The sequence below is a fragment of the Sorex araneus genome, chromosome 3 (genome assembly GCF_027595985.1).
Source record: "Sorex araneus isolate mSorAra2 chromosome 3, mSorAra2.pri, whole genome shotgun sequence".
Classification (NCBI taxonomy): Eukaryota; Metazoa; Chordata; class Mammalia; order Eulipotyphla; family Soricidae; genus Sorex; species Sorex araneus.
Window position 1 is genome coordinate 122,829,629 of NC_073304.1, and position 19,165 is coordinate 122,848,793.

Genomic DNA, 19,165 nt, shown 5'->3' on the forward strand with positions numbered 1-19,165 from the left:
TGGGCAGTACCTGTTAGTTCACTCTTCGCTGGTTGGTACCATTGCCACCCACCACCACGATGAGGTGGTGAACCATCAAGGGGTCATCAGCAATGCACTTGTAAAAATAATACTTTTTTTCTTTTTAAAAACCTACTGGATAGTGAAGTTCATGCTTGCTTCAGTCAGCTTAATCAGTGACTGAATAACAGTACTCCTACATTAAAAAAATAATAATAAGATAAAATCTACTGGATTCAGTGAAGGCTGAGCAGGTAGGGCGTTTGCCTTGAACTCAGCCAACCTAGGTTCTATCTTCAGCATCCCATATTGTCTGTCCTCCAAGCACCGCCAGGAGTGATCCCTGAGTGCAGAGCCAGGAGTAACCCCTGGACACCACTGGGTGTGAACCCAGAAAAACCCTACTGGGTATACATTTTTTTAATTATGAAACATGGGCCAACCCTGGTTCAATCCCTGTCACCACATCATGCCCCAAGCATTTCTAGGGATAACCTCTGAGCACAGAATCAGGAATAAACCCTGAACACGATGAGATGTGACCAACCCCCAAAAAAAATTATAAAATATTGTTATTTTAAAAAAACATGTATAACATCACAAGGTTAAGCAGATTTTAATACTTATAGATATTTCAGATGTCTCTCTCTCTTTCTAAAAAAACTCAAATGTTACAACCATCTTTCAAGCCACACCTAAACCCTTCTATTCTTCTTCAAAAATAGCAACCATTTAGATGTGTTTTTCATCATTTCCATACATATTTTCTTTTTGGGTCACACCCAGTGATGCACAGGGGTTACTCCTGGCTCATGCACTCAGGAATTACTCCTAGCAGTGTTCAGGGGACCATATGGGATGCTGGGAATCGAACCCGGGTTGGCCACATGCAAGGCAAACACTCTACCCACTGTGCTATCCCACATATTCTTATTATCCATGAATGCACTCTTGTTTTATGAGTTTAAAATTTTAGCTTTTCTCACTCAACATTATGTTTGGGAATTTATTGTTGGTGAGCAACCAGCACATTTCAGTGGCTCGGCCCACTGCATGGGGAACCACAGGCCATCGTTCCATTCCTCTTTTATCTACTGCAAAGATGAGTTTGCAATACCTGTGTGTCTCTTGGCACAGATGTGAGTGCTTCTCTAAGACAGACCTTTGGGTAGGGAATTGCGGGGTCCTGGGTTCATGTTTCTGCCATCATTCTAGAGCCTGCGAAAGGGCTCTCTAAAACCAAAGAATCGGGGCTGGGCGTTTGCCTTGCACGCGGCCAACCCAGGTTCAAATCCCAGCATCCCATATAGTCCCCTGAGCACCGCCAGGGGTGATTCCTGAGTGCATGAGCCAGGAGTGACCCCTGTGCATTGCTGGGTGTGACCCAAAAAGCAAAATAAATAAATAAATAAATAAAACAAAATAAAACCAAAGAATCTCCTTACACCCAGGTTTCAAGCTTCCTTTCCTTCCAGTCCCGGCTTGAAGAAGGCTGGCATCATGGGGATAGCTCCCACTGCCCAGTGATGGCCTGAGGAAATTCTAGAACACCAAAACTGCCCCTTGAAAGGAGCAAGGGAAAAGACAGAGAGGAAATAGGCTTGCAAGAAGCAGGCCCCAGGACCATGACACCCTCACACGCTCTGTTCTTCCCTGGCAGGAGAGGCCCGCTGGGCACACACACTGAGTAGGTGCTGGCAAGGCTGCCTTGGCTCGTCTTCCCTTCTCTTCTCTTGTTGCCAAATGTGGGCTCTTTCTACCCAAAGTACACAGAACTCAAGATGACCACTTGGGCTTTTGCAGAAAAAGCTGGCATAATTGTCTGAACCAAAGAGTGCAGCTCAAATCTGCCTCCCTGGCTCTTTTTCGGGAGTCATTTATAAGAAGGAAAAACGCTTAGGATGGAAAATGAAGGAAATGCTTAGGAATGGTGGCCAGGGGACTTCAGCCTGATGGGTTTTGATTGGCTCAGCCCATCCCATTCAACTGAGAGGACTTGAAGTTGTTCCAAGTGGGAGAGGTGGGTTTCCCTGAAAGCAGTAGGTCTCCTGGGCAGCTCCTGAAATATTCTAGGTCACCTGACTCCTGGCTGTCTCGCTTCCTGTGTCGCTAGTGACTTAGGTGAAGTAAAGAGCAGGGGAGGGAGTAGCCTCAAGAGATTGAGTGTTGGGATCCAAGAGATGGCACAGTGGCTAGGATGCTTGCCTTGCATGTGGTAGACTCAACTTCAATCTCCAGTATCCCATATGGTCCTCCAGCCCACAGGAGTGATCCATGAGTGCAGGGCCAGAGGTAAACCTTGAATACAGCCAGGTGTGGCACACACACAAAAAAATCAAGTGTTGGGACCTGAAAAATAGTACATTGGGGGGACTGGAGTGATATCACAGCAAGTAGGGCATTTGCCTTGCATGTGGCTGACCCGGGTTCGATTCCCAGCATGCCATATGGTCCCCTGAAAACCTCTGGGAGTAATTTTTGAGTGAAGAGCCGGGAGTAACCCCTGTGTATCACAGAGTGTGACCCAAAAAAAAGAAAATAGTACAGTGGGTAAGGCACTTACCTTGCACATAGCTGACTTGGGTTCTATCCCCAATTCCCCAAGCTGCCAGGAGTGATCCCTGAGGGAAGAGCCTGGAAAGAGCCCTGAGAACCACTGAGTGTGGCAAGAGAGAGAGAGAGAGAGAGAGAGAGAGAGAGAGAGAGAGAGAGAGAAATAGAGGGGTTGGAATAGTACAGTAGAGCTTGGTAGGGTGCTTGCCTGGCACATGGCCCACCCAGGTTCTATCTTCAGCATCCCGTATGGTCCCCTGACCCCCACCAGGAGTGATCTCTGAGTGCAATGCCAGGAGTAAGTCTTAAGCACTGCTGGGTGTGGCAGAGAAAGAGGCAGTCAGAGAGAGAGAGAAAGAGAGAGCCTTCCTACTCAACCCACTCCATAACCCCAGGAAATGCCTGAGAGGATTAGGATGGGTAAAGTTGCTACCCAGCACATGCCCAGGTGGATGGTCCTGTCTGACTTTCTGAGGCAGCTTTCAGGCTCCACCTGAGTTCCACTTAATTTTTATGGCATGGAAACTTGTCCCCATCACCCAGTTTCATAGGGATGCATGGCCTCAGGTTGGGGTGAGGAATTGCTCTTTTTGCAGGAGAAGGAAAGTCAGTCCTTGACTCCACCAGGTTCACTGTCTCCTTTACAAAAAAGAATTTCAGAACGGTAATGAATTGTGAAGTGAAATATTTCTGTCCAGGATATACATGGGCAGAAAGAAGAGAAACATGTTGAAAGAACCCGAGCGTGAACCCCTCAAGTTAAAACGTAGAAATGATGGGGGCGGCCCCACAGTGGAGGGTGAACATCCGCCCAGTTGAGATGAGAGTGACCCCCCAGGACAGAGCAAACGCTCTCGCTTCTTTCTGAAAAGTTAGTTGTATTAGGTTTTCTAAAGCCCCCACCCCGCCTTGCTTCAGTTACTCCTGTGTAGGTAAAGTCCGTTGCTAGGACGTTGTCAAGGGGAAGAGCTGGGAATATTGATGGTCTTTTTCCTAGTCTTATCACAGCCCATGTTTCTGCCCTGGAGCCTCTCCTCTCCAGGGGCACAGCAGATGTTCTGGGCCTTAGTTCTGCATCTCAGTGGGCTCCCAGCCTTTTCAAAAGGATTTCTGCATCTCAAATACCTCCGTGCCTTTGGGCTAGTTTGCTTTGGGGCTTTCTGCCTGCCTACAATAAAGTCATCTGCCATCTGAACTTTTCTATAAAACTCTGTGTATACATATATTTTTTGTTGTTTGGGGACCACACCCAGTGATGCTCAGGAGTTACTCCTGGCTCTGAACTCAGGAATCACTCCTGGTAGTGCCCAGGGGACCATATGGGATGAGTAGGATCAAACCCAGGCAATCTTCATATAAGGCAAAGGCAATCTTCATATAAGGCAAGCGCCCTACCTACTACACTATTTCTCCAGTCTCTCCTATAAAACTATATTTCTATCATTCCTCAGGTTGAATCTTTCAGTTAACCTACACTAAGTATTTACCATTTGTAAAACCAATTTTTTTTCTAGTGCTAGGGATTGAACTCACAAATGCAAGTGCTCTAACACCAACACCATCCCCGGTCCCTTAAAATAAATTCTTAAAACCAGAGAGATAATAGAAGAGCTAAGTCACGGGGCTGGAGCGATAGCACAGCGAGTAGGGCATTTGCCTTGCACGTGGCCGACCCTGGTTCGATTCCCAGCATCCCATATGGTCCACTGAGCACCATCAGGGGTGATTTCTGAGTGCAGAGCAAGGAGTAACCCCTGTGCATTGCCAGGTATGACCCATAAAGCAAAAAAAAAAAAAAAAAAAAGAAGGACTAAGTCACTTGGCTTGAACATAATTGATCCTGGTTTGATCCCTGAAACCCCATTTGGTCCCCCAAGCACCACCTGGAGTGACCCCTGAACATAGAACCAGGAGCAAGCTCTGAACACCGACAGGCATGGCCCAAAAAAACTACAAAAGATTTCTTTTCTTTTCTTTTAATTAAATCACCGTGAGCTACATGTACAAAGCTCTCATGTTTGTTTCATTCATACAATGATCAAACACCCATCCCTCCACCAGTGTACATTTTCCACCACCAATGTCCCCACCCCCCTCCCACCCCACTCCCCCTGCCTCTATGGCAGACAATTTCAACAAAAAATTTCTTTACTTTCTCTAATATCGATCAAAATTGTTTCCTGGTGGCCAGAGAGATAACACAGGGATTAAGACTCATGTCTTACCCAAGGCCAATCCCAGGTCAATCCCCAGGACCACATGGTCCCCTGAGCATCACGGGTAGAGTCCTGAGGGCACCGCCCCCAGCACTGCAGGGGTAATCCGGCACTGCAGGGCTTGAGCAGCACGTGATTAGCCCCTCACACTCAGATGCTAACCTCACTGGCCAAGAGTGGCTGAGAGGATGCTCCCCTGCAAAGAAAATAGAAACAAAATTGTCTCCTGCACAGATCAGATCATGGGAACTGAATCAGTGGCTCTTTTGGAGGGGAACTCTGTCAGGTCTTATTCTGTCTCAGGTTTATCTGTTTTAGTGTTGTTTTGACCAACACTAAAGTTCTGTGTTCGTAAATAGAATGGTTTGCCTGAAAGAAATGTCTGCTTTCACTATCATAAATATATCTTGATCTTGATGATATCTATATATTGTGTGCATGGTTAAATTTAAAAAATACCCACACATCTTCCTATATAATTTTAGTGATATAAACAAAACTCTCTCTCTTCTCTCTCTCTCTCTCTCTCTCTCTCTCTCTCTCTCTCTCTCTCTCTCTCTCTCTCTCTCTCTCTCTCTCTCTCTCTCTTTCTCCCCTTTTGGGAATTGTAGTTTGCAATATTGACACTGAAACATTATCAAGGATATCCCTTTACCTACTTTTTATCTAAAATATATATATTAATATTTTTATTATTTTTAGAGCACCCAGAATTTATTTAAATGCAATAATGAAGTCGTCTTTGGCAGAGATTTTGCAAGCCAGAGTCAGAGAAGTCCCTGGGGCCGCTCAGAGGCCACGGCATGGGCTGACTGGGGCAGCTCGACCTGCAGAGGGATGACCCGGTGGGCTCGGGCACCAGCTGTAAATCAGCAGCTGGAAGCCCCTGAGAGCTGGCCAGCTCCCGGCGGTGCCACGGACGCCACTCGCCACTCGGCAGACTGAGGGCTCAGGGAATCACATTGCTTCATGATGCTTTATGGGGTAGAAAATTAGTTCCATTCTTGGGGCTGGAGCAATAGCACAGCGGGTAGGGCGTTTGCCTTGCACACAGCCGACCCGGGTTCGATTCCCAGCATCCCATATGGTCCCCTGAGCACCGCCAGGGGTAATTCCTGAGTGCAGAGCCAGGAGTTAACCCCTGTGCATCGCCGGGTGTGACCCAAAAAGCAAAAAAAAAAAAAAAAATTAGTTCCATTCTTTATTACTCTTCTGTGTTTTGGATTTTGCTTTGGGGACACACTCCAGTGGTGCTCAGGAGTTACTCCTGCCTCTGTGCTCAGGAATCCTTCCTGGTTGATTCAAGGGACCATAGGGGATGCCAAGGATCAAATTGGGTCAGCTGTGTGCAAGGCAAGGCCCTATCCACTGCACTATCTCTCCTCTCCCTTCCTCACTCTTTTTTTTACATATAAACATGAAATTTTGTTCTTTAAGTACCCAAAATTTGTGATTCAACAAAGAAATATCCTATGCTATTGACAAACTATCAAGTTGTAACATAATGCCTCACTTTGCTTTCCTGCTATTTATTAGCATTTAAAAATTCAAAAATATTCATGTGTGAGCAACATTTATTCATCAGTAACAAACACAGGTTGGACAAAGGTATTGGACTATGGGAAAAAAATTCTGTGGGACCAAATTGGCTCTTAGAAATTTACCTTCATCACTCTTGAGTCATATAGGATTCTCTTGGTCTTGGGAGGTTGTAGTTTTGGGTTTTGGGGGTTTGGGTTTTTTTGTTTATTAGGGTGTTTTTGGGTTCCGGAGATAAAGGACTCCATAGAAGGTTTGAGGTTAGTACTTAAGGAAAAAGAAACCTGAATTATCTAACTATTTTTGTAAGGAGTTCTTACAGAAATAGCTCAGGACCACACTCCACACATTCAGACAAGCCTCACACATGGGGAAGCCGGCGGAGGAACCCAGGTGTGCAGGACCCAGGGCTGAGATCACCAAGGCTGCTTGAATTGGGACTGGGCCTCTTCCACCCAGATCCCCCATTTTCCAGTAGCTAGGCAGTCACACCCAGAAACTGCCCCCGGTGCCGTGTAATCCCATTAACAGCCAACATCCAGAGACTATAAAACTATAAAACCAAGCTCCCGAAAGCTAATAACCTAGCTCTCTCTCTTGGAGAACCTGACAAGCTACCATGGCGTATTCATATCTTAAATACAGTAACAGATATATACATACCTCTTGGAGAGCCAGGCAAGCTACCGAGAGTATCCTGCCCGCACGGCAGAGCCTGGCAAGCTACCCGTGGCGTATTCGATATGCCAAAAGCAGTAACGATAGGTCTCATTCCCCTGAGCCTGAAAGAGCGTTGAGAAAGACGAGTAAGGAGAGACTGCTAAAATCTTAGGGCTGAGTGTAATAGGGGCATTACTGGTGCTCGCTCAAGTAAATCAACAAACAACGGAATTACAGTAATACATGGTGTTTTTTGGGGGGAATGCTATTGCTGTTTTTGCTATTGGGCCACAGCTGGTCGTGGCTTAGGGCATACTCCCAGCTCTCCTACTCCTGTCTCTGTGCTCAGGGTCCACTCCTAGCAGTGCTCAAGGACCTTATGTGGTACCAGGGATTCAATCTAGATTGCTGCATGCAAGGCAATACCTTCTCTCCAGTCCTGGTTGTAGATCTTTTTGGAATGTAAGTTAGAGAAGCTCAGGCAAAGACTATGGTTATAGAAGAACGTCTTTGGAAAAAATCAGTTCTTTTTTGGGCCACACCTGGCAACGCTCAGGGATTACTCCTGGCTCTCCGCCCAAAAATCACTCCTGGTGGTGCTTGGGGGAACATGAGATGCTGAATATCCAACCTGGTCAGTCACGTGTAAGGCGGATGCCCTACCCGCTATACTATCGCTCCAACCCAAGATAAGTTCTTTTTTGGGGGGCGGGAAGGTGGTCACACCCAGCGATGCTCAGGGGTCACTCCTGGCTCTGCACTCAGGAATTACCCCTGGCGGTGCTCAGGGGACCATATGGGATGCTGGGAATCGAACCCGGATCGGCCACGTGCAAGGCAAACGCCCTACCTGATCAGTTCTTGATTATCGGTTAAAACCCGCTCCTCTCTCCTCCAAACTTCCTGTCCTCCCCTTACCCTCGCTGGGATACACTGAGAGCTTGGTGAAAGGAGACAGAAGGAAACTCAGTTTTCATAGTCGTCAGGGAAATCTTCAGCTCAGTGACTCCTTCATTAGGAAGATGCATTTCACGGCCCTTGATAGTTTTCACCTATAAAACATTTAGTTCAGTTAAAAATGGAGAGTTTTAGGTTTGGTTTGGTTTTTGCTTTTGAAAAAGTTAGGCTCTGCTTTTTTCTACTCAAAGAGTAGAGAGCACCATGCTAAGAGAAGCACCCAGGCCCAGGGACACACATCAGGGGCTTGGCTTGCAGGGAGTGAGGAGAGGAGCAAGTCTCAGAAACGAGCAGCCTTGAGTATAGAGAGAGAATTGAGGAGCTGCTTAATGGATGCAGCTTCTGTTTGGGATGGTAATGAATGAGTCTGGAAGTGTCGGGGGTGGCTTTACAACACAGCAAACGTACTTACCGCCCTGGATTGTGCATGCTAAACGGTGACCTTTCTACTAGTATATGTCACCGTTACTAAAAGGAATTTTTAAGAAGACCTAGATAAAAAGTAGTTCAAGGAACTGAAGAGACAGTAGGGCGATTAGGACACATTCCTTGGATGTGCCTGACCTGGGTTCAGTTCCTGGCACTGCCTGAGCCCTTGGCATTGCCAAGTGCCACCCTGGAGACCCCTGCAGGGTAGCCCAGGTGGTCCCCAGCACGCAAGGGAGGTGCTCACTGCATCCTCTGGCCCTGGTTTTGGACCATCTGGTCTGGTTGGCTGAGAATCACTTAGTCTCCAGAGCAGCACTTTGGAGCCCCTTCTCCTGCCTGCTCCCCGCCTCCCACCCCACACCAACCCCCGCAACACACACACACACACATGAAAGTATTTTATTCAGTGGTTGTCAAACTTGGCTGACTCCCCCCTGGGGATCTCCAGCCAGTATCCAGTGGGTCACACTGCACACTGCAAGCCTCTGAAGTGTGTGTGTGTGTGTGTGTGTGTGTGTGTGTGTGTGTGTGTGTGTGTGTGTGTGTCTGAGGAGCGGAGGCCACTGTGCACCACACTTGAGAAGCTGACATGAATGATGCTTGCACAGTGCGCCCCCTGGTGGGGCTGCCAGAACCGACAGTTCCCCCAAAGTGCCTGTGTCCAGGGTGCGAGTCCAGAGTCCTGTGGACATCGGGCAGCAGGCCAAGAGGATAGGAAGGTGGCAGAAGCACTGCCGTGCTCTGACACAGGCTGCGTGTTGTGAATAGCATCTAGGAACGAGGCGGTCCTGCTCAGTAACAGACACGGGGGAATTCACCTCCAGCAGGCACCTAGAATAAAATATCTACTAATTAGCCAAGAAAGAAATACAGGGGGGTGTCCAGTGCCTCCTCCTGAGGACTCCTCCTGGGGGCTGAGAGGAGGATCTGGGACTGTAGGATAGCCTTCTGCTGTCCACTGGCCCCTCTTACAGGAAGCCCACCTTGATTCCCTGAGAAAAGCAAGGAAACGCTTATCATTTCCCAAGATCAAAGTACCTCAGGGACACCTTTGTCTTTTGCAGTCTGGCCATCTACTACCTGAACTCCGTGTCCAAAAGCCTCTCTCGAGCTAATGCCCTGCTGAGGAAGAAAATCCAAGCGGTGAGTCTGTGGGGGTGGCTGACTGAGGGGTTAGAAGATTATTTTGTTGTTTTGTTTTGTTTTGTTTGGGGGCCACACCCAGCTGTGCTCAGAGCTTACTCCAGGCTCCGCCCTCCAGAATCACTCCTGGTGGGTTTGGGGGTCTAGGGATGGAGCCCAGGTCTGCTGCCAGCAAGGCAAGTGCCCTACCCACTCCAACCCCGAAATTACATTGCCCAGAAGGGCTTTCTTCTAGGCCAATTCCCCCCTCCCCATCCTCATTCTGGGGAATGGCTGCAGAATTCTGCATTCCTATAGCAGGCATTTTGAGGGAACCTGGCAGCAACGGGTTAACTTTTCAGAGGCTGCTCCAGAGCAGGGGAGATTGTAAGAAACTCAGCTGCTCTTCCTACATAACGAACCCAATCCCCAAAACGAATTCTTCAGATTAAAACTATATTATAGGGGACCAAGAAATGGCACAGAGCTAAGGTCTTGCCTGGCATTCTGCCAACCCCTGTCCCATCCCCAGCATCATATATCATCCCCTGGGGCACCACTAGGAGGGGTTCCTGAGAGCAGAGCCAAGACTAAGCCGTAAGCACCACTAGGTGTGGCTCCTGAGAGCAGAGCCAGGACTAAGCCCTAAGCACCATCAGGTGTGGCTTTAACCTACCCCAAGATCATAAAAAATAAATAAATATTTAATTTTTAAAAATTAGAGGCCAGTGGGGCTGGAGCAATAACACAGCGGGTAGGGCGTTTGCTTTGCACGCGGCCAACCCGGGTTCGATTCCTAGCACCCCATATGGTCCCCTGAGCACCGCCAGGGGTAATTCCTGAGTGCAGAGCCAGGAGGAACCCCTGTACATCGCCGGGTGTGACCCAAAAAAGCAAAATAAATAAATAAATAAATAAATAAATAGATAAATAAATAAAAATTAGAGACCAAAGGGGGCTGGAGTGATAGCACAGCGGGAAGGGCATTTCCCTTGCACGAGGCCAACCCGGGTTCGATTCCCAGCATCCCATATGGTCCCCTGAGCACCGCCAGGAATAATTCCTGAGTGCATGAGCCAGGAGTAACCCCTGTGCATCGCCGGGTGTGGCCCAAAGAGAAACAATAAATTAATTAAAAATTAGAGACCAGAGAGAGAGAGAATGAAGTGCTTCCTGACAACCCCAGTCCAACCCCGGGCACCACATACGGTCCCCTGAGCATCACCAGGAGTGACTCCTGAGCGCAGAGCCAGGAAGCCTTTAAGCACTGCTGGGTGTGGTATAGCAAGTATTTTAGTAAAAGTATATTATAAATACTGAAAGGAATTAGTGTGGCCGAAATGACACATGGCTTGTGTCCCAGACCCCGGGGGTCTTTGAGTCCCTTTCCAGCCTCTCAACATCCACTACCCCTGGCTTCTGGCCACTGCCTGCCCAGATCCAGCCCCACCCACGAGGTGAAGGGCGGACCCCAGCCCTCTCCAAGCCTCTCGCCTCCTCTTCCTCGCTGTCTGTCACGTCCCTGCCCACACTGCCTCTATTAACTCGGGGACTCCTCGCCACACAGAGAAATCACTAGAGGAACGAAGGGGTCCTGTCCTGGCCGGATATTCCTTCAAGCGCTGTGTGAGCCTGGCTCCCAGGACACCCACTCTGTTCAGTCCTGAGGACCACAAGGCAGCTAGGGTGCCATTAAGAATTGAAACCAGGGGCTGGAGCAATAGCACAGCGGGTAGGGCGTTTGCCTTGCACGCGGCCGACCTGGGTTCGATTCCCAGCATCCCATATGGTCCCCTGAGCACTGCCAGGGGTGATTCCTGAGTGCAGAGCCAGGAGTAACCCCTGTGCATCGCCGGGTGTGACCCAAAAAGAAAAAAAAAAAGAATTGAAACCAGGCTCGTCACCCAAGACTCTCGCCATCCCGCACTCAGAGACCCCCAGCACCCCTTTCCCCAGCCCAGACCCAGAGACCTTTGTTCCCTGCAGCTCCGAGAAGTTGAGAAGAGCCACAAATCAGTCAAAGGCAGAGCCCCAGGCAGAGATTCCCAGGATGTTTCTAAAGGTGGTTCTGAAAACGCCACCAAGGAAGGTAAGCCGGGGGGCGTGGTTGTCACAAGGCCACACAGAGAGGTGTGAGGGGCATCGTGGCTCCAGAGTGGAACATGTATGTGCCCAGGCTTGCAAGAGGCCCTGGGCATGATCCCCGCACTGCACGCCACCAGGAGGGGACTGGGGGTCCATGCGGCCCTCGTGAAACCAGCAAAGACAGAAACAACATCTGTTACCGGCTTCGGTGCTTCTGGGAGCGATAGCAGAGTGGGGAGGGCGTTTGCCTTGCACGTGGCCGACCTGGGTTCGATTCCCAGCATCCCATATGGTCCCCTGAGCACCGCCAGGGGTAATTCCTGAGTGCAGAGCCAGGAGTAAGCCCTGTGCAATGCCGGGTGTGACCCAAAAAGGAAAATAAAAAAAAAAAAATCAGGCTTCTGGGGCCCAGGGAGATGGTTCAAACCTGGCAGGGACGAGGACCCGGGCTCCAGGCTCGAGCGGTGTGCCCCCACCCAAGCACCCCCCAGGGCAGCCCTGGGGGCCCCAGCAGGACCAAACCACTAGACTTAGAGTGAGCCCTGAGCAGCACAGCCAGGCAGAAAGTAGCCCGGGCCGCTGAGCATGTCGGGGAGCCATCTAACCCTCAGAATAAGTAGAGGGGCCAGAGCACAGCAGACAGGGCCTCGCCTTGCTCGCGGCTGACCCAGGTTCAGTCTCCCGCATCCCATGTGGTCCTCCGAGCACTGCCAGGAGTAACTCCTGGGGGGCAGAGCCAGGAATAAGCACTGGTGTGGTCCAAAAGAAAAATTCGAGAGGGAATCACACCCAGTAGACCCAGGGCTGGAGCGATAGCACAGTGGGTACGGCGTTTGCCTTGCACGTGGCCGACCCGGGTTCGATTCCCAGCATCCCATATGGTCCCCTAAGCACCGCCAGGGGTAATTCCTGAGTGCATGAGCCAGGAGCAATCCCTGTGCATCACCGGGTGTGACCCAAAAAGAAAAAAAAAAAACAGTAGACCCGGAGGTGCCCAGGGTTTACTCCTGCCGCTGCACCCCGCGGTGAGTCCCAGCCAGGCTCAGAGGACAACGGCGACGCTGGGGACCAGACCAGGCGGGGTGACATGCAGAGCAAGCTCTGGCCCAGAAGTCAGGATTCTGACAGCTCTCAGCTATATGGAACTGCACACATTAAAATAAGAGTAAATCACAGCGCTGACCTCATGCCGGGGGCGGAGGCCCCCGCTCTCCACACAGTGGCTCAGGTTCAAGTGCTTGGCCAATCTCCTGGAGCCAGGAGCCGAGTCACAGAGCAGGGCAGCTGCGTGGGAAGAGGGGCCATCCCACCCTCTCCCCACTGCTGGGCTCATTTCTGTCCTCTGTCTCTGCCCACGGTTTCTATGGCGACTGTTCTTTATGCTCCTTGCAATCGAGTCTCTTTTACATTGCGGTTTATTACACCCTATTAGTTTCAGGTGTATGACAGTGCCGTTCGCTGTGCGCATGTATTGAACTACGATCGGTGCAGTCTAGTTAACATCCATCCCCACACAGTTACCATCATTTTTTTTATTGTGATAAGAACCTTTCAGAGCTACTCTCTTACCACTTTTAAATATGCAGTCGAGACATAAGAGGCAGCAATAAATTGAAAAGTGCAGTAAAGAGTGGCGGGCAGGGACTGGCACGGTGGTACAGTGGGGAGGCGCTTGACTTGCATGCTGCCAACCCGGGTTAGATCCCCAGAACCCCACATGGTCCCCCAAGCCCACTAAGAGTGATCCCTGAGCACAGAGCCAGGTGTGAGCCCTGAACACTGCCTGGTGTGGCCTAAAAAATTAAAAAATAAAAATTGGGAGAAAGGGGCTGGAGTGATAGCACAGCGGGGAGGGTGTTTGCCTTGCATGCGGCCAACCCAGGTTCGATCCCCAGCATCCCATATGGTCCCCCGAGCACCGCCAGGAGTAATTCCTGAGTGCAGAGCCAGGAGTAACCCCTGTGCATTGCCGGGTGTGACCAAAAAAACAAACAAACAAAAAAAAGAATTGGGACTGGAGAGATAGTGCAGTGGGTAGGGCACTTGTTTCGCACACAGCCAACCCAGGTTCCATCCCAGCATCCCACATGGTCCCCTGAACCCCACCAGGAGGGATTCCTGAGCACAGAGCCAGGAGCAACCCCTGAGCATTGCCTGGGGTGGCCCCAAAGGCAAACCAGAGGAAACCAGAACAAAGAAGGGCAGGTGGGTTCTTGGACCCCAGCCCACGTGCAGGTTGTTGCCCCCATCCCCAGCCTCTTGCTGGTGAGATGTGACACAACCAAGGACTGCGTGAAGTTGGGGCAGGCACGGTTGGGGGGGCTCCCAGAGCCTGGCTCCACCCGCCCGCACCCGAACCCCGCTTGGAGAAAGATGCAGCTCTTGATGCTGCTCTCGCAGGGGCTATGGGCACTCAGCCAGGGGGAGCCTGTCAGAGCGACTTAGTCATCTTCACTTTCTCTCCAGAGGCTCTCACTGCCCGTGTCAGAGCCTTTGATGTCTGGCTACTAATTTGCCGGCCCGCCCAGATCCCCTCTGGGTGCCCTACCTGTGGGCGGACACAATCCCGCTGCCTGGCAACAAGAACTGTTTTCTGTGCTGCTCTAAGTGAATCCTCCTCCACCTCCCCTCCCTCTTCCTCCTTCCCTACCTGCTTCCCTCCTTCCCTCCCTCCATTCTTCCCACCTTCTCTCCTCTCCCTATTCTTCCTTCCTTCCATTTTTCCTTTCCTCTTTTCATTCTTCCTTCTCTCTCTTTCCTTCCTTCCTTCTACCCTTCCCTCCCTCTTTCCTTCCTTTCTTCCCTCCTTTCCCTCCTTTTTCCTTCTCTCCTTCATCCTTCCCTCCCTTTCTTTCCCTTTTTCCTCCTTCCTTTCCTTCTGTCCTTCCTTCCCTCTCCCTTCCTTTTTCCTTCTTTCCATTCTTCTGTCCTTCCTTCCTCCTCCCTCCCTCTCTTCTTGCCCACACTCTGCTCTGCTGGGGGCCACTGGGGGCATCACTGCAGCACCACACCATGCAGTGCTGAGCACTGGCCCGGAGCCTCCGGTGTGCACACAAACCACAGGTTCCATCCACTGAGCTAACTCCTGCCCCTCTTTCTTCTTATTGCAGTGACATGGCTTACGTGGTGTTAACATTTATGCTTTATTTCTACTTTAGATACAAGTCATCCACACCTTAGGCGTATACAGTCACTGCCCCTCCACCACCATGAGAGTAATTTCTGTGGAGAAATGGGATTTGTACCCAGCAGCCTCTCACCTCCCACCAGAGCCAGCTATCAGCTTGGGTTCTCTCTCTCTCTCTCTCTCTCTCCCCTCTCCCTCCCTCCCTCTGTTTCTCTCTCTCCCCCTCCCTCTCTCTCTCTTCCCTCCCTCCCCCCCCTCTCTCTCTCTCCCCTCTCCCTCCCTCCCTCTGTTTCTCTCTCTCCCCCTCCCTCTCTCTCTTCCCTCCCTCCCCCCCCCCCCCCTCTCTCTCTCTCTCTCTCTCTCTCTCGTTTTTGGTTTTGGGGTCCCTCCTGGTCCTATGGCTCAGAAATTACCTCTAGCAGTCTCCTGAGACCACACGGGGTGCCCAAGATGGACCCAGATCGGTTGCATGCCAAGCAGACGCTATGGCTCTCCAGCTCCCCGGAATTCTCTTTAAAATAGACAGCCTTTGGGCTGGAGCGATAGCAAGGCAGGTAGGGCGTTTGCCTTGCACGCAGCTGACCCAGGTTCATTCCCAGCATCCCAAATGGTCCCCCGAGCACCACCAGGAGTAATTCCTGAGTGCAGAGCCAGGAGTGTGCATCGCCAGGTGTGACCCAAAAATAAAAATTAAAAAAAAATAACAAAACATTAGAATGAGAGCCTTTGGGGCTGGAGTGATAGTACAACAGTGTTTACTTGGCACATAGCCCCTGCATTCCAAATGGTCCCCCGAGCCCACCAGGAGTGACCCCTGAGCACAGAGCCCGAGTAAGCTCAGAGCTTTGCCCTGTTCCCAAGGACTGTCCCCTTTTTAAATGAAACAGCCTCAGCCCACACTCATTGTAGCCTTCATCGTGACAATGAAACAAAACACAGGAGCTGAAGGCCAGTTTGGGATGCAGCTTTTTCTGTGTGTGTGTGGGGGGGGGGGGTGGCGGCGGTTCTTTCCACTGAGAAGCAAAACCTGTCCCTGGACTGGAGAGAGTCCACACGTGCTTGCCTTGCCTGGGACTGACCTTTCTTCAATCCCCGTCACCCCCATGTGGTCCCTGGAGCCCCAGCAGGCGCCACCCCTAAGCACAGAGCCAGGAGTAAGCCCTGAGAACCAAACAAAGAAACTGATTCTTACTGAGTCTCTCAGAATGCGTGAAAGATTGTTCCACGCTGCAGGCGTTCTGGTAGGACCAGCCGGCACCTCCCTGACACCCTCCAGTATTGGGTCCCCGATAACAAGTACCAGGGGACTGACTGGCAGTTTATGAATTGCTGAAGAAAAATGCTGGAAATCATCTGATATTGTCAAGTGGGTCTGGAAATGGCGTTTATGAGATTTTATATTGTAATATCACAAAAAAAGGGCAGGGAAGAGTTGAATAGGATGCATTTCCACACTCATGGGCAGAAACACTAAAGGAGAAAAATAGGAACCAAAATAAGTTTCCCTAAAAAACTTATTCTCCGAACCAGAGCGATAGTCCAGCAGGGAGGGCACCTTGGACAAAGCTGAGCGGAGGGGGACCTGTCCCCTCCCGTCCCCACAGTCCCTGAGCTCCAGCCACGGCTGGTGAGGAGGGGAGGGGGGAGGAGGGGCGCCCCCCCTCCTCATTCTGCTCTTGCTTTTCTTTTCCAGGAACCACTTCTGACTCCACTAGCCAAAGCCAGCACCCGGCCCCCGCCAAGGCTCAGAGTGAGGGTCCCCCCAGCTCTCCCCGGGGGGCCGCGCAGCCTGCGCCCCTGCCCTCTCCAGCCAGGGGCGGCAGGCGGCAAACTCAGCCCCGGAGGTCAGCCTCTGCCAAGCGTGCTCGCGGGTCTCCTCACCGACAGCGGGGACTCGCGGGGACCCCGTCTCGCGCCGACTCGCCCCGCTGACACCCCTCAGACCAGTGCGCTTCTCCTGCCTCCCCGTGGACCGCCCATTCTCCCGGCTCTCCTGGACTGTAGAGGCTGGGCTCCAGGCGGGGGGAGGGGAGAAGCCGGCTCCAGCAGGGGGCCTCTGCCCTCTCCCCCCCCTGCCCTTCCCAGTTCCCCTTCAGCACCCTCCAGCTCTTGAACACTCAGGGGCTTCCCTTGATTCAGACCTGGGGGGAGGCAGCAGGCCGAGAGCACCACCTCGGACTTATCTCATGTCACAGGACACAACTTCCTGCCAAGTCCCCCAGCCTGGAGGAGGAGGCCCAGGGGTCCTGGCTTCTGACCTTGACCCCATCTCAGGACGCTATCTCGCTGGGTCAGCCTCTTTGGAAAAAAGGATTCTCAAATTTAAAAAAAAAAATGAGGCTAGAATTTCCCTAGGATCCAGGGACTGTTCTGCTGGGCGGCTCCCCCAGGAACACGCAGCAGCCTGGGCCCGGCTCACGCACAGCTGTCACCGCAGCCGAGACCTGCAGGCGGCCAGCCCCAGGGCAGGAGGGAGGGGGCGGGCGGGCACAGCTGCACCGTGTCCGGCCAGGAGAACCACGAAGCCTTACGGCTGCAGCCTGGAAGGGCTCAGAGGGGGTCGAAGGATTCAGAGGCGGTCATGCTAAGCACAGGGAGGGAGAAAGAAAGAGACAGATACCAGCAAGTGAGCTCGCATGGGCTCTTGTGTTGAAAACAACATGCCAGGGATCAGACAACTCCCAACGGAAACAAGTCCTGAGATGTGGGGGAGCCGGGAGTGACGTGGGGGAGGGGCCCTGGGATGCTGGCACTCTGGGGGAGGGCCTGATGAAGCAGCACCGCAAGGGTTAAAGAGTGCCACCAGGGCTGGAGAGACAGCCAGGGGCAAAGCCCTGCATGTGGCCAGCCCTCTGGTGAGCCCCAGCTACACAGAGGGTCCCTCGAGCACCACTGGGAGTGAGCACAGAGCCAGGAGTAAGCCCTGAGCACTGCTGGGTGTGGCCCCCAAGCAAAAATAGTAATAATAATAATAATAATAATTAATAATGGACTGGAGCAACAGCACAGCTGGTAGGGTGTTTGCCTTGCATGCAGCTAATCCGGGTTCGATTCCTCCGCCCCTCTTGGAGAGCCCGGCAAGCTTCCGAGAGTATCCCGTCCACACGGCAGAGCCTGGCAAGCTACCTGTGGCGTATTCGATATGCTAAAAACAGTAACAACAAGTCTCACAATGCAGACGTTACTGATGCCCGCTTGAGCAAATCAATGAGCAACGGGATGACAGTGACAATGACAGTGACAGTGACCGAAAAATAATATCAACCCTACTGTAAACTATGTTGATTTAATTTTTAAAAACTGATTCTGATAAAAAAACACTCCAGTTTTTATTTATTTTACATGGGGAGGGACGCGGTTACTGCCCGCGGTGCTGAGGGCTTCTTGGCTCTGTGCAAAGGGCCGGCTCCTGACAGAGCTCAGAGGACCCTGACTCGGAGCCAAGGACAGGACGCAGGCCCCGGGTCTTACTCTCCTCCTTTGTTCCCTTTCTAGTGATCACGTGCTCGGCACCCGTAAGAATACCCCTTGGGGGGCGGGGAGGCAGCGCAGAGGGCGTAGCCCAGGTCTTACACGTGGGAGCCCGGGGTGCCCTTCCCAGCGCTGCTCAGACTCCTGGGCACTGGTGGGAGTGACCCCCTGACTGCTACCCTGGGATTTGCCCCCAGCACCACCTCTACCTGAAAGAAAAAAAAAAAAAACAATAACAACACAACTTGGGAGAGAGGAAGAGGCCAGACGTCTAGTCTGCGGTGCCCTGAGTCTGCCTGGGACTCTGCGCGCTCCCTCCCCCACCCCAGCGCCCTGCTAGGCACCACGGGGCTCGGACCCCAGCCATCCCCATCCCGCACTGCTGCTGTGACCCTTACTTACGAAAAAAGAGAAGAGGACCCGCCTTTGGTGCTGCTCCCGAGGGTCCTTGATCGCCCTGAGGCTTGCACGGTCGGGGGCCAGGGCAGGCACCAAGGGCGCAGGGCACAGACGCTGCTCCGCGGTCATCACAGACCCTCTCAGCAGCCCTGCCCAAACGCCGCCCCGCGGCCAGTCCCTCCCCTGGGCCTCTGCAGGGGTCAGTGAGAAACAAACCTGCCCGGCAGACAGGACTCTGCCCAAGACCCCTGGCCAGAGCCCAGGAGACACCGGCTGCCCTTGAGAATTTACAACCACTTGATGGGTGTTTGATCATTGTGAGATTGTAACCCAAACATGAAAGCTTGTAACTATCTCACAGTGATTCAATAAAATTTTAAAAATTTTTTAAAAAGAGAGAGAAAGAGAGAGAGAGAGAGAGAGAGAGAGAGAGAGAGAGAGAGAGAGAGAGAGAGAGAATTTACAACCACCAGGTGGCGCCACACCCAGAGGCTGAATTTCCCGCCCTCGGGCCATACTCCTGCCTCTGTGCTCTGAGATCACTCCTGGCACGACTCAGGGAAGCATCTGGGGTGCTGGGGATTGAACCCAGGTCAGCCGCATGCCA

At 51.7% G+C, this 19,165-nt stretch overlaps 1 protein-coding gene across 1 annotated transcript in view; it reads left to right on the top strand.

Moving 5' to 3' along the window:
- TMC2 (transmembrane channel like 2) overlaps nt 1-16,801 on the top strand; it is an 86,773-nt gene extending 69,972 nt beyond the window's left edge. Inside the window, exons 18-21 of the mRNA XM_055132138.1 lie at nt 9,419-9,497; nt 11,463-11,565; nt 16,382-16,438; nt 16,785-16,801. Of these exons, the coding sequence (XP_054988113.1) occupies nt 9,419-9,497; nt 11,463-11,565; nt 16,382-16,438; nt 16,785-16,801 (256 nt within the window). The remainder of the gene's footprint in view (nt 1-9,418; nt 9,498-11,462; nt 11,566-16,381; nt 16,439-16,784) is intronic.
- The last annotated feature ends 2,364 nt before the right edge of the window (nt 16,802-19,165 follow it).